At 35.4% G+C, this 11,551-nt stretch overlaps 1 protein-coding gene across 1 annotated transcript; it reads right to left on the reverse strand.

Moving 5' to 3' along the window:
- Positions 1-5,322: 5,322 nt before the first annotated feature.
- On the reverse strand, positions 5,323-5,763 carry LOC107640130 (zinc finger protein CONSTANS-LIKE 14-like). The gene has a single exon (XM_016343680.1). The coding sequence runs from the start codon at positions 5,761-5,763 to the stop codon at positions 5,323-5,325; it is 441 nt and encodes a 146-aa protein (XP_016199166.1).
- Between the last annotated feature and the right edge of the window lie 5,788 nt (positions 5,764-11,551).

Raw genomic sequence — 11,551 nt, forward strand, 5'->3', positions numbered from 1 at the left:
CCATTCCAACCTCCTATCCCGCACCTCAGACCACCTCCACCATCGTGACTCGCGCTTCAAGTAACAGCTTTCAATCACGAACAACTGCTCTGCCTCCTGCATGTGGGCGCCTCCGCCGGTCTCAGAACCCGCACCCCCGCCAGCCTCAAACACCGCACCTGAGGCGACCTCCACCCTCTAGCTTCGCTGGATTGCCCTTGTTTTCTTCTTCTCTCTGTGCGTGCTCTGCCACTGCCAGGTTCTAATTTTTGTGAGTAGTGATTGTTACTCAGCTTTGTTTATCAAAAATTTCTTTTTTTCATTGTTAATTTCCTTTCTTCATTGTTTATTGTTAATTTCCTTTCTTCATTGCTAATTTTTGTGCGTCCTCTGATAGCTTGAATTGGGGTTTTTTTTTCCCTTTATTTATGCATGCTTTTCCTATTTTTAATGTCAATTTTCTCTTTAATTAGTACAATCCTTTTACCTTTCATCCTTAGAATAATTCTCCTTAATTTTTGGCAGCAAGCATTGCAGTCAACATTGATTCTCAAAATTATGCAACAATACTGCAAATATAAAAACAATGACAAATTAAAATCTATAAAATTATGCTTGAGGAATATGATCGATCAGCTCTTGATATACATTTGTGTATGTGAATAGAATAGGAAAAAAATTTACCTTTCCAATCAGGGAGTGGAATTGATAGTACCCAGAATGTGGTTTTATTTTGAATAAGCCAAAAGGCATATAAATAGAAAAGAAGTTTTTGGCGGTTTTGAGAATATGCATGTTCCTGGAGTAAAGGACCATTTCTCTTGTTTCAAACAATAAGATATTATTATATGTTCTTTCATTTTGGAATCTGATTCTTTAATTTGTTGTTGTTTTATGATTTAGTGTGTTTTTTACTTGTAGAAGTGTTTATAGGCAAAAAATAACGAATAATTAATAAGAATTGTAGAAGTGGTGCCTGTGGTTTGGTTTTCAAACATAATTTTCATGATGTTTTATGAAATTTACTATAGTTTTGATATATAAGGATATATTTTTTAGCCTATCTCATGTAAATTGTTTTGATATATAATGACAATGAAGTATTTGTGTGTGGTAATGGTAGTGTTTAAGTAAATGAAAGAGTGTGAATGATGACGAAGTGTTTGTGTGTGATCAGATTCCTCGGTAAATAGGTATGATGATATGATATATGATTTTAAATTGTTAGCATTCTAACTGTATATCATTTTCTTATTCCTAATTTGAGTTACAATAATCAATACTCAATACTTTATTGAATTTAGAATGCCAAATAGCTAGATTGGTGGTTGGTGGCTGAACCAGAGGTCTAATTTCTTTTCTTTTGAAAACAAGTTGTAATTACTAGTCTAGTATCCATAATGATAGAAAACTTTAAAACTTATAAATAGGTCATAATTAATTTATATATAATTTAGTTTGATATTATAACCTGAAGCCACCAAGGTTTAGATGTGCTATGAATGTGATTTGATGACATTTTGTACAATATATTTAAAAATTTTAATTATCAAAGTAACAGTAGGAAAAATAAATATCATGCCTAGGAAAAATTTTCTTACTCTGGTTCTAATGTTGCTGTCTAATTCTTGATTTTGATAATTAAAACTTTATTATGCTAAAAAAAATGTTGATGAGTTATTTTTGTTGTCTTGATAATTACAAAGGTGTATGTTATTTTGAAAAATTCTCAAAAAGGTGGAAAATATAAACTTTTTTTGTGTTCTGTGGCTGAATAAGATTTTGTAATTTGTTCTTTTTATGCACTTCCAACCTTATATTATGTTTTATGCTTTTTTTAACTTAACATTTCCTAATTTTAATTTGGTTTGAATGCTGTTATGGATATAATGCTACTGAAAATCTCTTTTCTCACCCTCATTCAGCGACGTTCGTCTTCTCCCTTAGCAACTAGGAGCTCAGCCCAGCTCCTCCTTTTTGGCGTCATTGTCACTGCACCTCCAGCAGTGGCAATAACATAGTACCACTGCATTCTTTTTTCCTGTCTTTGCTTCAAGAACCCTAGTCATCACCTCAGGTTCTCTCTTTGCTCTGCTTTCCAGTCTATTTTCTTTAATTAGTTAGTTAGTTAGAATTTGCATGTTGTTAGTGGATTTAAGTGGTTAAGATAGGTTAGAATTAGTTTATTAGATCTTTGTTAAGTTGCAAGTATTGGATTATGACTGTTATGGGTTGAATGCTGCTGAAAATTGCTTGATTATGCTCTATTTCTGAATTGCACACCACATGTTTGATTGAATACCTATGTGATGCTTTGCATTCGATTTATATGTTGTAGCTACTATAAAGACTAAATGGCTTGGACACTAATAAATTTTCTGAAATTTGCTGTAGTGAAAATCTAAAAATAATGGCTTAAAACCGCTCGTATTTTCCGGTGTCATCACTCATCACCGAATCTCAATAACATAAGACCCATGAGGTTTCACTAGTAAAGAGGGAGGCTATTCTCATATCTTTTGCTTATCTTTCAGTCCTCTTTTTAAAAATTCAATCAATGGCCTTTCTACTTCAGACAAGACATTCCTTAGGGTGTGTATGCTTGTAAGTAAGATTTAAGAGAAGAGAGGGAAGAAGGCTTATACTTCCCCCAACAATTTTCATCTAATTACTTTTATAGTTCACTCAAAATAGAGATTTCATAACCCAGCATCAGTCTATTTTAAACTCTCAAACAAGTGCCATGTTAATCCCTAATATAATTCATCTTACCCTTAATCTTACCTCTCCTTTCCTCATAACTCCCAAACACACTTCATGTCTTAATAATAACAGAGAAAAAGAATCATGCAATTTGTACTTATACTTTTGAATGATCTGAAATTTAAATTAAGAGAATTTTATGAGCCCATGGAAGCATAGCAGAGGAATAAGAAAAAATAAAGTAGTGCAAGTGCAGTTGGGTGAATGTCTGAGTTAATGAATTATTTTCCGATGTAATTTAATAGAGAAACCGCAAATTAATTGAGAAATTGTTCACATTGTAAATATTTTATTTCTTAATGAATTGCTTTTTGTTAGTCAACTTGCCGGCCATGACGGTTGCAATTTACAAAACTAGATGAGAGGTTGAAAAAGTGTATACTTTTTAAGCGTTTAAGTTTGTAATTCAAAGTGCCTATTATTTTGTGAAAATTATATTACACTTAGATATTTATTTGAAATTAAATCATATTAAATTCACAAATCATGAGTTGTTCGTACAATAATTTTATACTTTATCTGAGAAAGTTATTGTATGTGATGCTAATTTATTCTTCTTTTTGTTTTTTTCAACTGCTAATTTTTACTATATGTTAATATTTGTTCATGGCATATTTAGTTGCGATTAACATGAATTGATTTTGTAGGGTGAATTCAAAAAGCGAAAGACATAACTTTCTCAAGTAGCTTTATCCTTGGATAATGAGGGAGATGTTGAGGCATCTAAGGAAGGCCTAGATATATCAGATGATTATACTATTTGGAATGAAGTTGTGACAAAGGGAAAAAAGAAAGTTGCTTTTGGTTTAGGTTCTTCTGGTTTAGATCTCTCTTCAAAGTTGGATTCCAGAAATTGTTCAGAGACATCCAAAGACAATCTAAATATTGAGCAAGAACTTCACATGTGGAAAGAAAAGGCAAAGGAGCAAGAAATGATCAATGAAGAGCAAAATGTTAAGTTGAAAGATGTTGAGCACAAGTTAAAAGATCAAGGACGTCAACTAAAAGTTCAACAGAAAAGAATTGGTTCTATTGAAAAGACAATTCATGCTTTGTATAAAAAGTTGAATCTCCCACTTCCTTCAACCTTGTCTGATCCTACGGAAAATGGGCTTGGGACAGGCTCTAGTGATGATAACATAAGTGATTGATATTTAGAGTATATGGCTTTTCTGATTTAGATTAAGGAATTTTTAAGTGAATTAGTTAGTACATTTTATTTTATTCATGATATTTGACATTTTTAAAGGCTTTCTTTGTTTTAGTTTAAGTATTTTTTTTCTTATTTTAGTTTGATTACATTTATGGACAAAAGTATTTTAATAATAAATATTTTTTTAACTCTTTTATGGTAATTAACTTTTTTATGATTTTATTATATGTTTATAATTTGGATGATGTAATATGAAAAAATGATTATGATGGTCTTAATATAGAAAGCGGATCGAATACAATTTATTTTTTAAAATATTTATCTATTAAATAGTAAATTATTTTGTATAAAAATTATTTGAAATATTATATTAAATTTTTAGAAAATTTGTGCGAAAATAATTTTTTGTTTTGTATGAAATTTGTTTCAAATACGTAAATTCTTTTAAATTAAATTTATCTGAAATTTAATTGAAAAGAAATATTTGATTTGTCTAAAATTTGTTATATTTGACTAAATTCGTTAGAAATTTGTCTGAAATAAAGTATATTTTTTGTTTGAAATTTGTCTAAAAATTAATATTTTTATGTTTGAAATTTGTCTGAAATACGTTGTTTTTATGTTGGCCAATCAGTCTGAAATTCGTCTAAAATACATCATAATAGTTAGAAATCTAGCAGATAAATGCCTATTCGAAATCTGTCACAAAATCGTCTGAAAAAAAATTCGGACAAAATTTCAGACAAAATTTAAATTAGCAACAAGGCTTTTTGGGACAAAAAAAATTCGTCCCAATTTTGTTTGAAAGAAAAAATTTGTCTCTAATTTGTTCGAAATTTATTTCAATTTCGTCTCAAAATTCGTCCGAAAAAGCCCTATTTCTAGTAGTGAATTATAAGACTATAAGTTAATGTTTTATATTTAAAATGCATAGACTTTAGACTAATGTATAATGTTGTGTTATTTGTATTGATTTAAATATTTGGTGTTATTAGACAATATTAGTATTGATTGTGGTTATGCTTTAATTTTAGGGAAAGGTTGGTTCTTATTATATTTTTCTAAGTGAATTTTACCATGTCAAATAATGGTTGGAGTCTTGGAAATTTGGATATTTTCACATACTAACTTACAAGAAGATAATGTTAACGGCCCGGTTTTTACCCGGTATAATCGTGGCCCAAAAGTGTGTAGGTTTCAGAGGGTCTAGGGCTGGGTTCGGGTCTAACAAATAGGCCCGGTATATATTTCGGACCGGATCTGGGTCACATCAAACCCGGTTTCACCCGGCCCATGAACACCCCTAATAAAAACCTTCATCTTCTCTCTCACATTAACCTACCCACCTCCAACAATCACACACACAGACCCCTCTCTCTCACCGTCAGACTCTCTCCGTCTCCCCACCGCGACCCACTCTTCTTCTATCACCGACATCTGGCTCGTCGGATTCGCCACCGTCGACAAGAACCACTTTCCTTTCGTGAACTGGATGTATTACCGGAGCCGCTGTTGTAGTTGGAGTTGAACTTGAGCTCGATCCCTAAGGCGGCGGCGATTTCGAGGGCGGGGGGACAGCCGGAGAAGCCATGGAGGCGGTGGTGGGTGTGGAGGGAGGAAGCGATGGTGGAACTGTTGTGTGTGTCGGAGTCGCAGTCGTTGCAGAGGACGAGATTGTTGGTGGCGTATCGCACGGTGGCAGGTTCGTTGCGGCAGTTATTGCAAATCTGAGAGCGCACGTGCTTGAGTGAGAGGGCGTTGGCAGAGTGCACGTGCTGGTCACATGAGATGCAGAGCTTGGCAGAGTCGGCGCGGCAAAAGAGAACTGCCGTTTTGGAGTCGTAGTAGTCGCACGGTAGCAGCATCATCACGATATTGCTCTTTGCGTTTTGGGATATTAGGTGCCGTTTTGATGATTAAAGAGATTGCAAACTACACACTTGATCTTAGCCAAAAGGAGTAGTGGAGCACGAATTGTCCTTGAACAATTACAGAAATATAAAAAAAAATATTCATTTAATATAAAAAAAACATCCTAATACTTAACAAAAGAAATATCCAGTTATATTTTAACAAAAATAATTAAATATCTATAAAATTTTAAAAAAATTATGAAATTTTTAAAGAAATAGAGACATTCACATTTGCAATACAAAAAAATTCGAAAAATATATAAAAGAACATCCATTTAGTATGAAAAAGAAACATTCTAATATTTAGCAGAAGAAACATCTATATATATTAACTCGTAGAGATTTTGGATTTACCCAAAGGTATTTGGCTAATTTTTGGCTAATATCCTCTTGGTTCTCTAGCATTATTAAATAAATTAAATATCCAACATATCTATTATTCACATTATTTAATATTCTCATTATCTGTTTGTATATCTTTATTTAAGAATTCTTGTGTAGAGTGAAAATCTCTCTCCTGTCTCGTTCCCATTTATTCGGGAGGATATGGATCTCAATTTCTATAAAGAGTTGTCTGATTTCATCTAATGTGAAAAGTAACCTTGGGCAAATATTTGTTTTGGGTTTTTTTAGGAATGCTAGCAACTATTAGATTTTATAATTTGTAATCATTAATTATTTATTAATAATATTTTTAATAATATAAAATTTTATTTAATAATAAAAATTTGGAAAAAAGACAAATTAGTCCCTGACCTTTTAAATTGTGGACATATTCGTCTCTCACGATCTAAAAATACAAAAATGCCCCTCACTATTCAAAACGTGTGACGGATAGATCCTTTCGTGCAAAATGCTCTCCCAGACATAACGGAGAGGGGTGATGTGTCGCTGAGTTGGCGTGTGTTAAACCTAGACCACCGTTACGGTGCACATGTAATAAAGGTGGATTGAAGTTAGGGACAAATGGGTCCCTGGATGGAAAGATGACGTCGTTTTTTTGTTTACCTTATTTGTTCAAATGGAACTCGTTCGCCATTACCGTTGTTAAGTTCTGTGAGTGTTTGTGGGTGGTGGTGTTGTGCAGTCTTAAATGGGTAGTGACGGAGCTTCATCCAGCACACGACGCGTTCCACTGCCGCCAACCGTGAAATGCGTGGAAGCTGCAGAGAAGAAGGACAAGATTGCTCCGACGTGCAAATACGGGGTGTACGCCATATTGTACAAATCGAGGACGATGACGAACCCCAATAGATTGTTCTTTGGATGTCCATTCTTTAAGGTATGTTGGTGATTTTATTTGGTCAGTTTGATTAGACGGGAGTTAGTTATGTTTTGTTTGTTTTGGAATGATGAACATGCAGCTGAAAAATCCCAGTCACTGCAAGTTCTTCTTATGGCTGGATGACCATGTTTCAACAATAAGAGTCCTTGAAAAATTTGTTACGGAGAACGAGGTTGATGATCTGAAGGTGTATCTGGGGAAGAAGGTAGTGGAACAGAAACTGGTTGATTTGGAGAAGAAGGTGTTGCATCTAGAGAGGAAGAAGAATGTTAATCTGTATTTGGTTATTCTTGCAGTGATTTCTGTAATTTTTGCTTCTGTTATTGCCAAACTTGGCTGAAAAGTAGGTAAAAAAAATGATGTAATGTAGTATGGGACGAGTTTCCATTTTGTTGTATGCTGTTTGAACAAAAATATTGTAAGCTAAATTATGATATATTAAGCAAAGTGATTGCCCTAAGCAAGTTAATGGCATAATTATTTAGAGATATGATTATATATGTAAAGCATAAATTAATCTCAGCAAAGAGTTGTTCATGTATTACAAAAGAAGTCAATAACATATCTACTGCCTAAGTAAGGCATAAGTTAAGCCTGCAAGCTATACATAATCACATTGTTTCCAAAAAGAGTTGCTTTGTAAAACAACAGTGTTTTCCAAAAAGATATTGATGCCATGACTAAAGTCTAAACATGTAGCATTAACTAGTTAGCTTGTTTAGTCATGGAGTGGGGATGAACTTAAACAGTCGTTGGGTTGCTTTGCCTGCTGCTGCCAAACTCTGTGGAGATGCTCCTGATGTAGTTGGTTGTTGTGGAGAAGGGAGATGCTGTTCACTCTGGGGAGGTGGCACCGGCTTCGAGGGTTTATTTGTCAAAGGCTTCCTCCTAACTGTTTGCTTAGGCCTAAATGGCCTTGGTGCAGGACGAGATGAAGACTGGGCTGGGGTCCTGAATGGTGCTTTCGGAGGCATTGGACGTGTTGCAGCCGCTGCTACTGAGGGTCCAGATTCTTGCTCAGGGATCGTTGTAGCGTTTGCATTCGAATTACCCTGCATGAAGGTCGAAACAAGTGTGAATGCAATGAAACCAGCAATCAACAACAATGAAATACCACCAAAATCCATACCTCATTAGCAACTGAATGATTAGCAGAATTTTGTTCAACATGAGGAGGGTCCGTAGCAGCAGGGGGACTCTGTTCCACACTTTGAGATGAGGTATTTCATAAGATGTATCTACTTAGTGTAAACACTCCCAATGATTCACAGCAACTTTGATTCACAACATGCTTAAACTAAGAAAATGCACATCATGTTAAAAATGAAAGGCATCAAGCCATGTTTACAAAAATATATAAACCAGCAAATGACTCAGGCAAGAAACTGAGAATGACAAAAAGGAAACTAACCTTCTGTTGATCTGACATAAAATTCCAACCGTGGTTGCCAACATCACCAATATCCTCCTGTAATAATGTTAGGAACCACTTCCATGATTCTTTGCTTTCGGATCTTGCAACTGCGTATGCAACCACGTAGAACTGGTTGTTTGCATCCTGTGCAATAGCAAAAAGTAGTTGTCTCCCATGGTATGTTTTAAGAAATGCTCCGTCTAGGTGGATCAATGGTCTGCAGCTACTCTTGAATCCCTACTTACAGGCCTCAAAACAAATATACAACTTGTCAAACATAGGGGGTGCTTGAGGCTGAGGAATCAGGTCTAGCAATGCAGAAGACCTAGGGTTACTTCTATGTATCTCTAATAAGTAATCCCTCAATTTTCTATATTGTTCCCTTTCGTTACCCATCATCCTCTCCCTTGCCTCCTTCACAGCTTTATACACCATCTTTGGGTGTGCAGTAAGGTCAAAGTCCTCTCTTAGAAAATCAACAGCTTCATGAGTTGTCATATGCGGGTGCGTTGCCATCCTTTTCTCCACCTTTTTACTGATCCAGTGTTGATCAGCGGCGTTGCTTCCAAGGTCTCTTGCACAAGTGTGCTCGTTTATATAAGTCTTGACTTGGAAGCATTGTAACTGACGGTTGTATGACAAGTGGGCAATTCAACCACACTCTTCGTCCTTGCACCCAACCCTAACTCTTTTCCTATCATTCTTGATCCAAACCAACTCCCGACCTTTAGCAATGAAGGTATCCTTTACAACCTCTTTGAACCTCTCAATTGTTGCAAACCTTGTTCCAAGCTCAAATCTTCCCTCTCCGAAACTATATTGGTCATTGAACTCAGGCCACTGATGTTTATTTCCCTCATCCTCAGAAGAAACGGGTGTATGCAGCTCCTCAGATTTATACTCTCATATAATATCATCACCATCCGTGTCTACATCACTCATGTAGTCTACCAGTGCTGGCCTTGGTCCTCTGGCCATATTGGGCTCCTTTGCAGGCCTAGATTCACTGGGCTGTCCACAAGGCCCACCTGCCTCGGGCTCATGGCCAGGCCCTTTCTTTCTTGCAACAGACATTGTTCTCTGAGACACGCGTCGAGCTTGCTTCTTGGGTTGCTTACTTGGCTGAGGGGTTCTCTTAGAGGAATGAGGCACTTGTTTCCTTTTCCCTCTGCCAGACACAGACCCATTGACAACATCTTCCCCACTCTCACTGTTACTTTCGTTACCGGGAGGTGGAGGTGCATACGCCTCATCCTCTGCACTATCGTAACTATCATGCTCCGTCGATGACTGATCCAATTCATCCACCTCGACACGAACACCATCTTTCTCTACCTCATCGTTTTCCTTACCAGCACAATCTACAGGCTCCGGGTCATCAATAGGATGATCAAAAAATATGTAGAACTCATCAGTATCTTTGTTTCTCATCTTTGCCTGGCGCATTTGGTTGATGCCTGCATCTCCCCTCAGAACATGCAGCCCTGACTCTATATTCTTGCTCTTTGGATCATACCAGTAGGCCTCCTTGTATGATTGATATCCCAGTCCTTTGAATAGTATTATTAAGTCACCGAAATTTACAAAATCCAGGTCCATTGGTGGGAACCTCTCAACCTTACCATCCAGGTAAACTAATTCACCATTCGGGGCCCTTTGAAAGTAGCCCCCATGATGAAAAACAGGAATCACGAATATATCTACCATCTGCAGCATTGTTTGACTCAACGATTAGCACTAAGCATTAGCAAATACACAACTACCTTTCACCTAAATCCCACACAACCCATGTCCCTCCCAACACTACATTACACCTAAACCCCAACCCACGACAAGCATAGCAGATAACGTTCGAAAGTAACGGTCCCATTCAGTGTCATAATAAGGGTACTTACCGGTACAGATGACAACCAAAGCTCCACCAACGAAACTTCACCGGTGCAACGTTAGACGAAAACGACGAAGGGAAGAATATCAATCGTTTTTTTGGAGGGAAAAGATCATACATATGTGTGCTAGGGTTTCTTTGGAATTGTGTGTGATTCATATGGGCTTCTTTGGAATTGTGTTGAAACTCAATGTTCTCAAAATGTTGCCGTTTTACCTCATAAGGACCTATTTGTCCAAGGCTTTTTCCATAACAGCCACACGAAGCTTCCTCAACGGTACCGTGTTGACACATAGGTCCAACACACGCCAACTCAGCGACACATCACCCTTCTCCGTTATGTCTGGGAGAGCATTTTGCACGGAAGAATCTATCCGTCACACGTTTTAAATAGTGAGGGACGTTTTTGTATTTTTAAATCGTGAGAGACAAATATGTCCACGATTTAAAAGGTCAGGGATTAATTTATCTTTTTTCCTAAAAATTTATTTATTTTTTTTCTATTAATTAAATACTGACTAAATTTTAATAAAAATACTGATTTCTAGATTTTTTTTTTCAGGTATTGTCATCCCATAGTAATCTCAACGTATTTTTGGTTCCACGCTGTCATGCAAAGCTACATACTTAGATATTTTGCTGGAACATTTTATATATCATAATAAATTAAAATACTACTATATTATTAAGAATATGTTACATATTTAAATTTTTTTATTAATTAAATTTAATTAAATTAAATAATAAAATTTTTAATAGTATTATTTATAATTAATTTTATTAATATTAGACTAATTTAATTAAACTTAATTAATTAACAAAAACACTTAAAAATGTGTAACATTATTCTATTATTAATACCATGCATCAACGAATGGTCCAATTATAGTGGTTCATGATCTATAGATTCTTCATTCTTGCCATTCATATCATCGATATATATACCAACAAAAGAAATAATTCTCTTTCTACTTTATTTATAGAATCAGTACCAGTGTACTACATACACTGCGAGTTTGTTTGAGCTTCAAACTATCATCGTTATTGGACGGGGTTATTTCCATAAAAATGTTTTTCTATATAAAGATAATAATTAATATGTGAATACCTATTACGGTAAATAACTTAATTGAATATAACAAGAGCATAGACAGTG

Source organism: Arachis ipaensis, chromosome B5 (assembly GCF_059453495.1).
Source record: "Arachis ipaensis isolate K30076 ecotype BB chromosome B5, ASM5945349v1, whole genome shotgun sequence".
Lineage (NCBI taxonomy): Eukaryota > Viridiplantae > Streptophyta > Magnoliopsida > Fabales > Fabaceae > Arachis > Arachis ipaensis.

Coding starts and splice junctions, on each gene's coding strand:
- LOC107640130 (XM_016343680.1), bottom strand. CDS start 5,763: ATGATGCTGCTACCGTGCGACTACTACGACTCCAAAACGGCAGTTCTC.